Genomic DNA, 13,684 nt, shown 5'->3' with positions numbered 1-13,684 from the left:
TCTGAAAAGCTTAGATAGTATACCTATCGTTGCACGTGCAGGTGTCTGTTATGTGTTTACTGTTAAACTCGCATATGTTCTTCATATGAATAGGCTGGAAGGTTGGAAAATGTTGTTGGCTGGTACCACTCACATCCTGGTTACGGATGCTGGCTGTCAGGCATTGATGTTTCAACTCAGATGCTTAATCAGCAGTTTCAAGAACCATTCTTGGCTGTTGTGATAGACCCTACAAGGACTGTTTCTGCTGGCAAAGTGGACATTGGAGCTTTTAGGACATATCCAAAAGATTACAAGCCACCGGATGAGCCTGTGTCTGAGTATCAGACCATACCACTCAACAAGATAGAAGATTTTGGTGTTCACTGCAAACAGGTAATACGATCAATTCTCTAATTTATACTCCCTCCGTCCCAAAATAACTGTCTGAAGCTTAGTACAATTTTGTACTAAAGTTAGTACAAAGTTGAGACACTTAATTTGGGACAGAGGGAGTATTTTTTGCAAACGTGTGGTTTAGTTCTGTTCTAACTGTATTTTCATGCAGTACTATTCTTTGGATATAACCTATTTCAAGTCATCCCTGGACTCTCACCTCCTTGATCTACTCTGGAACAAGTACTGGGTCAACACATTATCTTCATCACCACTTCTGGGCAACAGGGATTATGTTGCTGGACAAATCTTTGATTTAGGTAAGCGTTTCCTTCTAGGAACTTGGCTTTTGGTTATATCTTGTTTGGCCTTTCAATAAAATGAGGGGCAGTGATAAATAATTTTGTGCTATGCAGCTGATAAACTAGAGCAAGCTGAAGGGCAACTGGCACACAGTCGATTTGGCATGCTTATGCCATCACAGCGAAAGAAAGAGGTCAGATTCTGTTTTCACGCCCTTTAAACTTTGGTTACCCTCAGTGCACACCACTGTCCCTTTTGCCCTTCTGAAGTTCACTGGTCCAGCACTATTTTGATTGCTGCCTAATTATTCCAGTTTCTGCATCTCATTGTATCATATTATCAATATACACTTACCTAGTAGGAGTAATTATTATGATGTTGTGTGATTTGTTATCTTTCATCACTTCCCATAATAAGTGGATGGACCTGTATGTCTGACTGTCACGTGTTAGATTTTCATGTGGACATGTTACAAATCTGGTTTCTGTTGTTTATTTGTCGAAGGAAGAAAGCATAATAGATATGATGCTAATTTTATTGTGGTGTGTTAAGATCAATAGTGAGAATTGAGATGATGTGCTTGAGAAAAATTTGTGTGGATAAATGAGAAGTTGTAAAGTTCTGATGGTTGAGCTTGTAGGAACGGCTGTGGTGTGTTTTTATACTTCAATTCCATGCTTAGTTGTGAATGTGGTATGTCAATTTATACGTGATTGTGCTTGAGCTTAACTGCATGAAATGAGGGGTGTGTACAGTTCTGTAGATCTAGTTTGTGTTGGTATTTTAGTTTTGTAATATGTTCCTCCGCTGTAATTATGCACACACCTGCAGACACAAATGATTTATTTATTTGTCAAGTTCACTCAGCTTCGTGCCCATCTTTTGCTTTCCAACGTGGATCAGTTTATTAATTATTAGTCGGCACATCCTAAGTTCTTATCGCTCCCATCTTTTGCTTTCCAACGTGGATCTGTTTATTAATTAGTTGGCACATCCTAAGTTTGTATAGCTATGTAATCTTGTATTGGCAGGTTCTCCAGTTCATTTACTCTCTCTGATTGAACTATTTTTTTATTGGTAACTAAATGTGGTTTCTGTTGTTTCTTTGATTTTATTATGGTTTCTCTAGCAAGAGGAGTCGCCGCTGGCTAAGGTAACCCGGGATAGCTCCAAAATTACTGCTGAGCAGGTTCATGGTCTCATGTCACAGGTAAATATTAATTTCTGCCTTAACTCCATAGCGTTTTACTTCTCCTGGTACAAATCTGATGTTTGCCCCTAACTTGTACTACGATTTAATCCTTGAAGGTCATCAAGGACATCCTCTTCAACTCTGTGCACCCGTCAAGCAAAAGCAAGGCAAGCGCAAGCGGAACCGCCCCAGATTCACCTGTGCCCGAGCCCATGGTCGAAGCTTGAGAGTTCCAGTGAAAATGCCTTTACATTTTGGTGCTGGATTAACCTACACTGGGCTTGCGAGCCGTTTCATCCCTTTGAATCGCGGCCAGCATAGTTATCTGATTCGAACTTTGGTCGGCTGGGAGCTTCATCATCTGTCAAAATCAGAATTGGCATGTAATTACGAGTTACCTTTTGCATCTAGTGCTGCCACTGAGAGGTTCTGTGATTTACTTTTAGGAGTTTGATTGAAGTCACCTTTGGGTAAACCATGCGGCTATTATGTTTGGTGGATGTTGACGGCTTTTCTGATTGGTGGGCACAATCTACCTATGTTCAAGGTCTCTATCAAACGGTGCGCTCAATTTCCCCCCTTAGTTTAAGACTCGGTATATTCGCTTCTTAAAATCCCGTCTCGCCAGAAGCTGCTGCGATCGCGAGACCTTTTCAATCACGAGCCGTTGAGCTGCAATGTTTGCGATGTTCTCCGTTTGTTTGACTTTGACATCGATCGATGATGTTGAGACATTCTATTTTTCTGTCGCTAGTAGCGGTACGTCACTGTCGTAATATCTTAGTGTATTTTGCGATTGGTGAGGTAAAATAAACCTTTATTTGTTACTCCAATCAACATAACTCTGGGTACAAAACCAGCTAGTTGATAAAAAAATGCAGTAGTTGTGCTCACCAGCCAAGTTGATGGTTCTGTGGTTTGATGTTTACCGTTCTCGCGCCTTGACTAGTGGTTCCGGGTAAACATGTCTGCTCCTGCAATTCAAGCGCTTTAAACGGAATGCGTCTAATTCTTCCTTATGCTGAGGGTTTGACAAAAATTCCTAGTCCACTAATCCACAAGTCAATTACTCGTATACACAACTTGTAGTACATAGGCTAGGCGGCGGCTATACAAATGGAAATACATGGCGGTCATACTCGTTCAATGGCGTTCCCAAATCCCAATATGCAGGGCTTCTTGCTAGTCTGAAAGTACCTTGACCAAACTCAAACAAGACGGGAGTCATTTCAATGTGACCATGACCGTGTCTCCCCCAGCACCAGGATTATCAGAAGACAGCCGCCAACAATCGAATCGTGCGGGCGTGCGGCGATCGATCAGTATAAGAAGCTCGCAGCACCCGTGATGAAACAGAACCAACCTGTCGCAGCCAGCAGCCTTGCCTTGTTCCATTGCCAGCCTTGACGAGCTGCACGTACGAGCACGGACATTCCCGTAGCACACTTGGAGACACCATGAGAGCGCTCAGGGTCTTCTTCTTTCTCGCCACCTTGCCTTGGATCGCCCTCTCGGCCGGCGACCACAGGAGCGTAATGTGGCGCGGTGACTCCTTCGCCGTGGAGGACGCATCTTCTTCGTCTTCTTCCGGCCGGCACGCCCTGGTGTCCCCGGGCGGCAACTTCTCGTGCGGCTTCCGCAAGGTGGCCACCAACGCCTACACGCTCTCCATCTGGTTCACGGCCTCGGCCGACGCCACCGTCGCCTGGGCGGCCAACCGCGACGCGCCCGTGAACGGCCGGGGCTCCCGCGCCGAGCTCCGGCACGACGGCTCCCTCGTGCTGCGGGACTTCGACGGCCGCGTCGCGTGGAACACCAACACCAGCGACGCCGGGGCGGACCGCGCGGAGCTGCTCGACTCCGGCAACCTCGTCGTGTCCGACGCGTCCGGGCGCGCGCTCTGGCAGAGCTTCGACTGGCCCACCGACACGCTCCTCCCCGGCCAGCCCATCACGCGGTACCGCCGCCTCGTGTCCGCGTCGGCGAGGGGCCTGCCCTACTCCGGCTTCTACAACTTCTACTTCGACAGCAACAACATCCTCAACCTCATGTACGACGGCCCGGAGATCAGCAGCAACTACTGGCCGGACCCGTTCAACAAGTGGTGGGACAACAACCGGACGGCGTACAACAGCAGCCGCTACGGCAGCCTCGACGCGCGCGGCCGCTTCTACGCCAGCGACAACCTCAAGTTCAACGCCTCCGACCTCGGCGATACCGGCGTCATGCGCCGCCTCACGCTCGACTACGACGGCAACCTCCGCCAGTACAGCCTCGACGTCTCTTCAGGGAAGTGGCGGGTCACGTGGGCGGCCATGTCGCGCCAATGCGACGTGCACGGCATTTGCGGCCGCTACGGGCTGTGCACGTACGGGCTGGGCGGGGCGCCGGTGTGCTCGTGCCCGGAGGGGTTCGTCGTCACCAACGCCAGCGACTGGAGCAAGGGCTGCCGGCGCGAGTTCGACGTCCGGTGCGGCGAGGACGTGTACTTCGCGCCGATGCCGGCCGCCGACTACTGGGGCTTCGACTTCAACTACACCGAGGCGCTCACCATCGACACGTGCCGCCAGATCTGCCTCGACGACTGCAACTGCGAGGCGTTCGGCTACAAGCAGGGCTCCGGCAAGTGCTACCCCAAGATCGCGCTCTGGAACGGCCGACGCCCGGACAGCAAGCAGGTCATCTACCTCAAGGTGCCCCGCCGCGTCCAGAACCTCGACCCCTCCGTGCTGCGCTTCGGCGGCCACAGGTGCACCGTGCGCGAGGTGAACGCCAACAGCAGCGCCTCCTACCTGCTGGCCGCCGGCAGCAAGCTCAACTTCGTCTACTTCTACTCCTTCCTGGCCGGGCTGTTTGTCATGGAGGCCATCTTCATCGCCGTGGGGTACCTGTTCGTGTTCCGGGCCGACCCGGCGGCGCGGCGGATCCGCGACGAAGGGTACAGCCTGGTGCTCAACCACTTCAGGAGGTTCACGTACGACGAGCTGTCGGCCGCGACCTCCGAGTTCAGCGACGTGGTCGGGAGGAGCGCGTCGGGGGCCGTGTACAAGGGCGTCCTGGACGACGGCCGGAGTGTCGCCGTGACGCGGCTGGAGGAGGTGACGCAGGCGGACGAGGTGTTCCGGTCGGACCTCAGCGTCATCGGCCGGATCAACCACATGAACCTGGTCAGGATCTTCGGCTTCTGCTCCGAGCACTCGCACCGGCTCCTCGTCTCGGAGCACGTCGAGAACGGCTCGCTCGACAAGGCCCTCTTCGACGACGGCGAGGACGGCGCCGCCGCGCTGGGGTGGCACGCGAGGTACGGGGTCGCCGTGGGCGTGGCCAAGGGGCTGGCGTACCTCCACCACGAGTGCCTGGAGTGGATCGTGCACTGCGACGTGAAGCCGGAGAACATCCTGCTGGGCGCGGACCTGGAGCCCAAGATCAACGACTTCGGGCTGGTGAAGCTGCTGAGCCGGCGGGACGAGCGCGGGCGGGTGCTGTCCCGGGTGCAGGGCACCAGGGGGTACGTCGCGCCGGAGTGGGCGCTGAGCCTGCCCATCACCGGCAAGGCCGACGTGTTCAGCTTCGGCGTGGTGCTCCTGGAGCTGCTCCGCGGGCAGCGGGTGTGCGACTGGGAGGTGGACGGGGGAGGCGGGGAGGCGCTGCGCATGGACTTCCCGCGGCTCGTCGCGCTGCTGAGGGAGGAGACGAGGGGCCTGCAGGAGGCGTGGCTGGAGGAGTTCGTTGACGCGCGGCTCCGCGGCGACTTCAGCCACCCGCAGGCGGCGGCGCTGCTGGAGGTGGCGGTGTCGTGCGTGGACGACGACCCCGGCAGGAGGCCCAGCATGGATGCCGTCGTGCAGATTCTCCTCTCCTCGCAGGACGTGGTGCTGCCGTCGCTCCGCCACGCGTCGTCTCCGGTCCCAGAGATCAGCCGCATGGTCTGAATCAGTCCCTGATGATTGGCACCTGAGAATCAGGCTTCGTTCCAATTAAGGAGGATCTCTCAATTTTGCATCATTTTTTATTATTTATTTTCCCCAGTGTGCAATATTCAGCTTATGTTTCCCAGCGTAAAATACGATTTCAAATTGGAATTTTTTAATGGGAAAGAGTTCAAATTGGATTATAAGAGAAAATCAAACATTATACTCCAACACTTCCTTTCACGTCAATGCTCCTTTCAAGTTTATGACGTGTGCAGCGAAAGCAAATCATTATACTCCAACTCTCTCTTTCACATCAGTGCTCCTTTAAAATTTATGACGTGTGCAGTGAATGCGGAGGCAGACCATAATTAATTTTTGCGTTTACTGAGTTTTGAACCCCGAACCTCGTGGTTGTAAGTTATATGTGTTGGGGATCGTAGCAGAAATTAATTTTTTTCTACACATCATCAAGATTAATCTATGGAGTAACTAGCAACGAGAGAGAGGAGAGTGCATCTTAATACCCTTGAAGATCGCGAGTCGGAAGCGTTGCAAGAACGCAGTTGGAGGAGTCGTACAGGTAGCGATTCAGATCGCGGCCGAATCCGATCTAAGCACCGAACAACGGTGCCTCCGCGCTCAACACACGTGCAGCCCGGTGACGTCTCCCGCGCCTTGATCCAGCAAGGAGGAGGGAGAGGTTGAGGAAGAAGGCTCCAACAGTAGCACGACGGTGTGGTGGTGATGGAGTGGCAGTTCTCCGGCAGGGCTTCGCCAAGCTCTTGCGGAGGAGGAGAGGTGTTGAGGAGGGGAGGGGCTGCGCCTTAGATGTGGTGTTGCAGCCCTCCCGTTGCCCCTCTATTTATAGGGAGAAGGGGGAAGGGGGCCGGCCCCCTCTAGATGAGATCTAGAGGGGGGGGGGGGCAAGGGGAGGGGGCTTGCCCCCCAAGCAAGGGGGGCGCCCCCTTTAGCGTTCCCCCCAACCCTAGGCGCATGGGCCCTAGGGGGTGCCACCCAGCCCTCTTAGGGGCTGGTTCCCTTCCCTCTACAGCTCATGAGGCCCTTCGGGACCGGTGGCCCCTCCCGGTGGACCCCCAGAACCCCTCCGGTGGCCCTGGTACAATACCGGTATGCCCCCGAATATTTTCGGTGACCGTATGACAACTTCCCATATATAAATCTTCACCTCCGGACCATTCCGGAACTCCTCATGACGTCCAAGATCTCATCCGGGACTCCGAACAACATTCGGTAATCACGTACAAATCTTCCTTATAACCCTAGCGTCATCGAACCTTAAGTGTGTAGACCTTACGGGTTCGGGAATCACGCAGACATGATTGAGACAACTCTCCGGCCAATAACCAACAGTGGGATCTGGATACCCATATTGGCTCCCACATGTTCCACGATGATCTCATCGGATGAACCACGATGTCGAGGATTCAAGTAATCCCGTATACAATTCCCTTTGTCAATCAGTACGTTACTTGCCCGAGATTCGATCGTCGGTATCCCAATACCTCATTCAATCTCGTTACCGGCGAGTCACTTTACTCGTTCCGTAATGCATGATCTCGTGACTAACCACTTGGTCACATTGAGCTCATTATGATGATGCATTATCGAGTGGGCCCAGAGATACCTCTCTGTCATACAGAGTGATAAATCCCAATCTCGATTCGTGCCAACCCAAAAGACACTTTCGGAGATACCTGTAGAGCACCTTTATAGTCACCCAGTTACGTTGTGACGTTTGGTACACCCAAAGCACTCCTACGGTATCCGGGAGTTACACAGTCTCATGGTCTAAGGAAATGATACTTGACATTAGAAAAGCTTTAGCAAACGAACTACACGATCTTGTGCTATGCTTAGGATTGGGTCTTGTCCATCACATCATTCTCCTAATGATGTGATCCCGTTATCAATGACATCCAATGTCCATAGTCAGGAAACCATGACCATCTTTGATCAACGAGCTAGTCAACTAGAGGCTCACTACGGACATGGTGTGGTCTATGTATTCACACATGTATCACGGTTTCCGATCAATACAATTATAGCATGAACAATAGACAATTACCATGAACAAGGAAATATAATAATAACCATTTTATTATTGCCTCTAGGGCATATTTCCAACAGTCTCCCACTTGCACTAGAGTCAATAATCTAGTTACATTGTGATGAGTCGAACACCCATAGAGTACTGGTGTTGATCATGTTTTGCTCGCGGAAGAGGTTTAGTCAACGGATCTGCGAAATTCAGATCCGTATGCACTTTACAAATATCTATGTCTCCATCTTGAACGTTTTCACGAATGGAGTTGAAGGGACGCTTGATGTGTCTGGTCTTCTTGTGAAACCTGGGCTCCTTGGCGAGGGCAATAGCTTCAGTGTTGTCACAGAAGAGAGTCAGCCTGATGCATTGGGAATAACTCCTATGTCAGTAATGAACTCCTTCATCCAGATTGCTTCATGTGCTGCCTCCAAGGCTGCCATGTACTCCGCTTCACATGTAGATCCTGCCACGATGCTTTGCTTGCAACTGCACCAGCTTACTACCCCACCATTCAAAATATACGCGTTTCCGGTTTGTGACTTGGAGTCATCCAGATCTGTGTTGAAGCTAGCATCGACGTAACCCTTTACGACGAGCTCTTCATCACCTCCATAAACGAGAAACATATCCTTTGTCCTTTTCAGGTACTTCAGGATATTCTTGACCGCTGTCCAGTGTTCCATGTCAGGATTACTTTGGTACCTTCCTACCAAACTTACGGCAAGGTTTACATTAGGTCTGGTACATAGCATGGCATACATAATAGACCCTATGGCTGAGGCATAGGGGATGACACTCATCTTTTCTCTATCTTCTGCCGTGGTCGGGCTTTGAGCTGAGCTCAATTTCACACCTTGCAATACAGGCAAGAACCCTTTCTTGGACTGATCCATATTGAACTTCTTCAATATCTTATCAAGGTATGTGCTTTGTGAAAGACCTATGAGGCGTCTCGATCTATCTCTATAGATCTTGATGCCTAATATGTAAGTAGCTTCTCCAAGGCCCTTCATTGAAAAACACTTATTCAAGTAGGCCTTTATGCTCTCCAAGAGTTCTATATCATTTCCCATCAACAGTATGTCATCTACATATAATATGAGAAATGCTACAGAGCTCCCACTCACTTTCTTGTAAACACATGCTTCTCCATAAGTCTGCATAAACCCAAACGCTTTGATCATTTCATCAAAGTGAATGTTCCAACTACGAGATGCTTGCACCAGCCCATAGATGGAGCGTTGGAGCTTCCATACCTTGTTAGCATTCTTAGGATCGACAAAACCTTCCGACTGCATCATATACAATTCTTCCTTAAGAAAGCCGTCAAGGAATGCCGTTTTGACGTCCATTGCCATATCTCATAATCGTAGAATGCGGCAATTGCTAACATGATTCGGACGGACTTTAGCTTCAGTACGGGTGAGAAGGTCTCATCGTAGTCAACCCCTTGAACTTGTCGATAACCCTTAGCGACAAGTCGAGCTTTATAGATGGTAACATTACCATCCGCGTCCGTCTTCTTCTTAAAGATCCATTTATTTTCTATCGCTCGCCGATCATCGGGCAAGTCTGTCAAAGTCCATACTTTGTTTTCATACATGGATCCTATCTCGGATTGCATGGCTTCAAGCCACTTGTTGAATCTGGGCCCGCCATCGCTTCTTCATAGTTTGAAGGTTCACCGTTGTCTAACAACATGATTTCCAGGACAGGGTTGCCATACCATTCTGGTGTGGAACGTGTCCTCGTGGACCTATGAAGTTCAGTAGCAACTTGATCTGAAGTTCCTTGATCATCATCATTAACCTCCTCTGTAGCCGGTGCAGGCACCACAGAAACATCTTCTTGTGCTGCGCTACTTTCCTCTTCAAGAGGCAGTACTTCATCAAGTTCTACTTTCCTACCACTTACTTCTTTCGAGAGAAACTTTTTCTCCAGAAAGGACCCGTTCTTGGCAACAAAGATCTTGCCTTCGGATCTGAGGTAGAAGGTATACCCAATGGTTTCCTTAGGGTATCCTATGAAGACGCATTTTTCCGACTTGGGTTCGAGCTTTTCAGGTTGAAGTTTCTTGACATAAGCATCACATCCCCAAACTTTTAGAAACGACAGCTTAGGTTTCTTCCCAAACCATAATTCATATGGCGTCGTCTCAACGGATTTCGACGGAGCCCTATTTAAAGTGAATGCGACAGTCTCTAAGGCATAGGCCCAAAATGAGAGCGGTAGATCGGTAAGAGACATCATATATCACACCATATCCAATAGAGTGTGATTACGATGTTCAGACACACCATTACGCTGAGGTGTTCCAGGCAGCGTGAGTTGTGAAACAATTCCACATTTCCTTAAGTGTGTGCCAAATTCGTGACTCAAGTATTCCCCTCCATAATCTGATCGTAAGAACTTTATTTTCCTGTCACGTTGATTTTCAATCTCACTCTGAAATTCCTTGAACTTTTCAAAGGTTTCAGACATGTGTTTCATTAAGTAGACATACCCATATCTACTTAAGTCATCAGTGAGGGTGAGAACATAACGATAGCCACCGCGAGCCTCAACGCTCATTGGATCGCACACATCAGTATGTATGATTTCCAATAAGTTGGTTGCTCGCTCCATTGTTCCATAGAACGGAGTCTTGGTCATTTTGCCCATGAGGCATGGTTCGCACGCGTCAAATGATTCATAATCGAGAGACTCCAGAAGTCCATCTGCATGGAGCTTCTTCATGCGTTTGACACCAATGTGACCAAGGCGGTAGTGCCACAAGTATGTGGGACTATCATTATCAACCTTACATCTTTTGGTATTCACACTATGAATATGTGTAACATTACGTTCGAGATTCATTAAGAATAAACTATTTACCAGCTGGGCATGACCATAAAACATATCTCTAATATAAATAGAACAACCATTATTCTCGGATTTAAATGACTAGCCATCTTGTATTAAACGATATCCAGATACAATGTTCATGCTCAAAGCTGGCACTAAATAACAATTATTGAGGTTTAAAACTAATCCCGTAGGTAAATATAGAGGTAGCGTGCCGACGGCGATCACATCGACCTTGGAACCATTCCCGAGGCGCATCGTCACCTCGTCCTTCGCCAGTCTCCACTTATTCCACAACTCCTGTTTTGAGTTACAAATATGAGCAACCGCACCGGTATCAAATACCCAGGAGCTACTACGAGTACTGGTAAGGTACACATCAATAACATGTATATCACATATACCTTTAGTGTTGCCTTCCTTCTTGTCCGCTAAGTACTTGGGGCAGTTCCGCTTCCAGTGACCATTTCCCTTGCAATAAAAACACTCAGTCTCAGGCTTGGGTCCATTCTTTGGCTTCTTCCCGGTAGCTTGCTTACCGGGCGCGGCAATTCCCTTGCCGTCTTTCTTGAAGCCCTTCTTACCCTTGCCTTTCTTGAACTTAGTGGTTTTATTCACCATCAACACTTGATGTTCCTTTTTGATTTCAACCTCCGCTGATTTCAACATCAAATATACCTCAGGAATGGTTTTCTCCATCCCCTGCATATTGAAGTTCATCACAAAGCTCTTGTAGCTTGGTGGGAGCGACTGAAGGATTCTGTCAATGAACGCGTCATCCGGGAGATTAACTCCCAGCTGGGACGAGAGGTTGTGCAACCCAGACATTTTGAGTATGTGTTTGCTGACGGAACTATTCTCCTCCATCTTACAACTATAGAACTTGTCGGAGACTTCGTATCTCTCGACCCGGGCATGAGCTTGGAAAACCATTTTCAACTCTTGGAACATCTCATATGCTCCGTGCTGCTCGAAACACTTTTGGAGCCCCGGTTCTAAGCTGTAAAGCATGCCGCACTGGACTAGCGAGTAATCATCAACATGCGACTACCAGGCGTTCATAACGTCTTGGTTCGCTGGGACAGGTGCTTCACCTAGCGGTTCTTCAAGGACATATGATTTCTTGGCATCTATGAGGATGATCCTCAAGTTCCGGACCCAGTCCGTATAGTTGCTACCATCGTCTTTCAGCTTGGTTTTCAATAGGAACGCGTTGAAGTTGAGGACAACATTAGCGTGGGCCGTTTGATCTACAAGACATATTGTAAAGATTTTTAGACTAAGTTCATGATAATTAAGTTCATCTAATCAAATTATTTAATGAACTCCCACTCAGATAGACATCCCTCTAGTCATCTAAGTGATACACGATCCGAGTCAACTAGGCCGTGTCCGATCATCACGTGAGACGGACTAGTCATCATCGATGAACATCTTCATGTTGATTGTATCTTCTATACGACTCATGTTCGACCTTTCGGTCTCTTGTATTCCGAGGCCATGTCTGTACATGCTAGGCTCGTCAAGTCAACCTAAGTGTTTTGCATGTGTAAATCTGGCTTACACCCGTTGTATGTGAACGTTAGAATCTATCACACCCGATCATCACGTGGTGCTTCGAAACAACGAACTTTCGCAACGGCGCACAGTTAGGGGGAACACTTTCTTGAAATTATTATGAGGGATCATCTTATTTATGCTACCATCATTCTAAGAAAATAAGATGCAAAAACATGATAAACATCACATGCAATCAAATAGTGACATGATATGGCCAATATCATTTTGCTCCTTTTGATCTACATCTTCGGGGCGCCATGATCATCATCGCCACCGGCATGACACCATGATCTCCATCATCATGATCTCCATCATCGTGTCTCCATGAAGTTGTCTCGCCAACTATTACTTCTACTACTATGGCTAACGGTTTAGCAATAAAGTAAAGTAATCACATGGCGTTATTCAATGACACGCAGGTCATACAATAAATAAAGACAACTCCTATGGCTCCTGCCGGTTGTCATACTCATCGGCATGCAAGTCGCGATTCCTATTACAAGAACATGATCAATCTCATACATGACATATATTTCATTCATCACATCCTTCATGGCCATATCACATCACACGGCATATGCTGCAAAAACAAGTTAGACGTCCTCTAATTGTTATTGCAAGTTTTTTTATGTGGCTGCTATAGGTTTCTAGCAAGAACGTTTCTTACCTACGCCAAAAACCACAACGTGATATGCCAATTGCTATTTACCATTCATAAGGACCCTTTTCATCAAATCTGATCCAACTAAAGTGGGAGAGGCAGACACCCGCTAGCCACCTTATGCAACTAGTGCATGTCAGTCGGTGGAACCTGTCTCACGTAAGCGTACGTGTAAGGTCGGTCCGGGCTGCTTCATCCCACGATGCCGCCGAAACAAGATAAGACTAGTAGTGGCAAGTAAATTGACAAAATCGACGCCCAGAACAAACTTGTGTTCTACTCGTGCATAGAAACTACGCATAGACCTAGCTCATGATGCCACTGTTGGGGATCGTAGCAGAAATTATTTTTTTTCTGTGCATCAACAAGATCAATCTATGGAGTAACTAGCAACGAGAGAGAGGAGAGTGCATCTTCATACCCTTGAAGATCGCGAGTCGGAAGCGCTGCTAGAACGTGGTTGGAGGAGTCGTACACGTAGCAATTCAGATCGCGGCCGAATCCGATCTAAGCACCTAACGACGGTGCCTCCGCGCTCAACACACGTGCAACCCGGTGACATCTCCTGTGCCTTGATCCAGCAAGGAGGAAGGAGAGGTTGAGAAAGAAGGCTCCAATAGCAGCACGACGGTGTGGTGGTGATGGAGTGGCAGTTCGCCGGCAGGGCTTCGCCAAGCTCTTGCGGAGGAGGAGAGGTGTTGGGGAGGGGAGGGGTTGCACCTTGGATGTGGGGAGAAGGGGGAAGGGGGCCGACCCCCTCTAGATGAGAT

General features: G+C 48.8%; 2 protein-coding genes across 3 annotated transcripts in view; both read left to right on the top strand.

The window, feature by feature from the left end:
* Positions 1 to 2,441, top strand: part of LOC119366015 (COP9 signalosome complex subunit 5) — a 4,249-nt gene extending 1,808 nt beyond the window's left edge. The window contains exons 2-6 of one of the 2 annotated variants that reach the window (XM_037631672.1): positions 94 to 375; positions 548 to 695; positions 792 to 871; positions 1,808 to 1,888; positions 1,987 to 2,441. In XM_037631672.1, coding sequence (XP_037487569.1) covers positions 94 to 375; positions 548 to 695; positions 792 to 871; positions 1,808 to 1,888; positions 1,987 to 2,097 — 702 coding nt within the window. In that variant the 3' untranslated portion in view covers positions 2,098 to 2,441. Of the gene's footprint in view, positions 1 to 41; positions 376 to 547; positions 696 to 791; positions 872 to 1,807; positions 1,889 to 1,986 lie in introns of those variants that run through there. The other variant, XM_037631673.1, reaches the window with a different exon arrangement.
* An 886-nt stretch (positions 2,442 to 3,327) lies between these two features.
* LOC119361302 (putative receptor protein kinase ZmPK1) lies at positions 3,328 to 5,802 on the top strand. The gene has a single exon (XM_037626583.1). The coding sequence runs from the start codon at positions 3,328 to 3,330 to the stop codon at positions 5,800 to 5,802; it is 2,475 nt and encodes an 824-aa protein (XP_037482480.1).
* The last annotated feature ends 7,882 nt before the right edge of the window (positions 5,803 to 13,684 follow it).

Source organism: Triticum dicoccoides, chromosome 2B (genome assembly GCF_002162155.2).
Source record: "Triticum dicoccoides isolate Atlit2015 ecotype Zavitan chromosome 2B, WEW_v2.0, whole genome shotgun sequence".
Lineage (NCBI taxonomy): Eukaryota > Viridiplantae > Streptophyta > Magnoliopsida > Poales > Poaceae > Triticum > Triticum dicoccoides.
The sequence above is the reverse complement of the archived record's forward strand: the minus strand, read 5'-3'. Positions and strand labels throughout refer to the sequence as shown.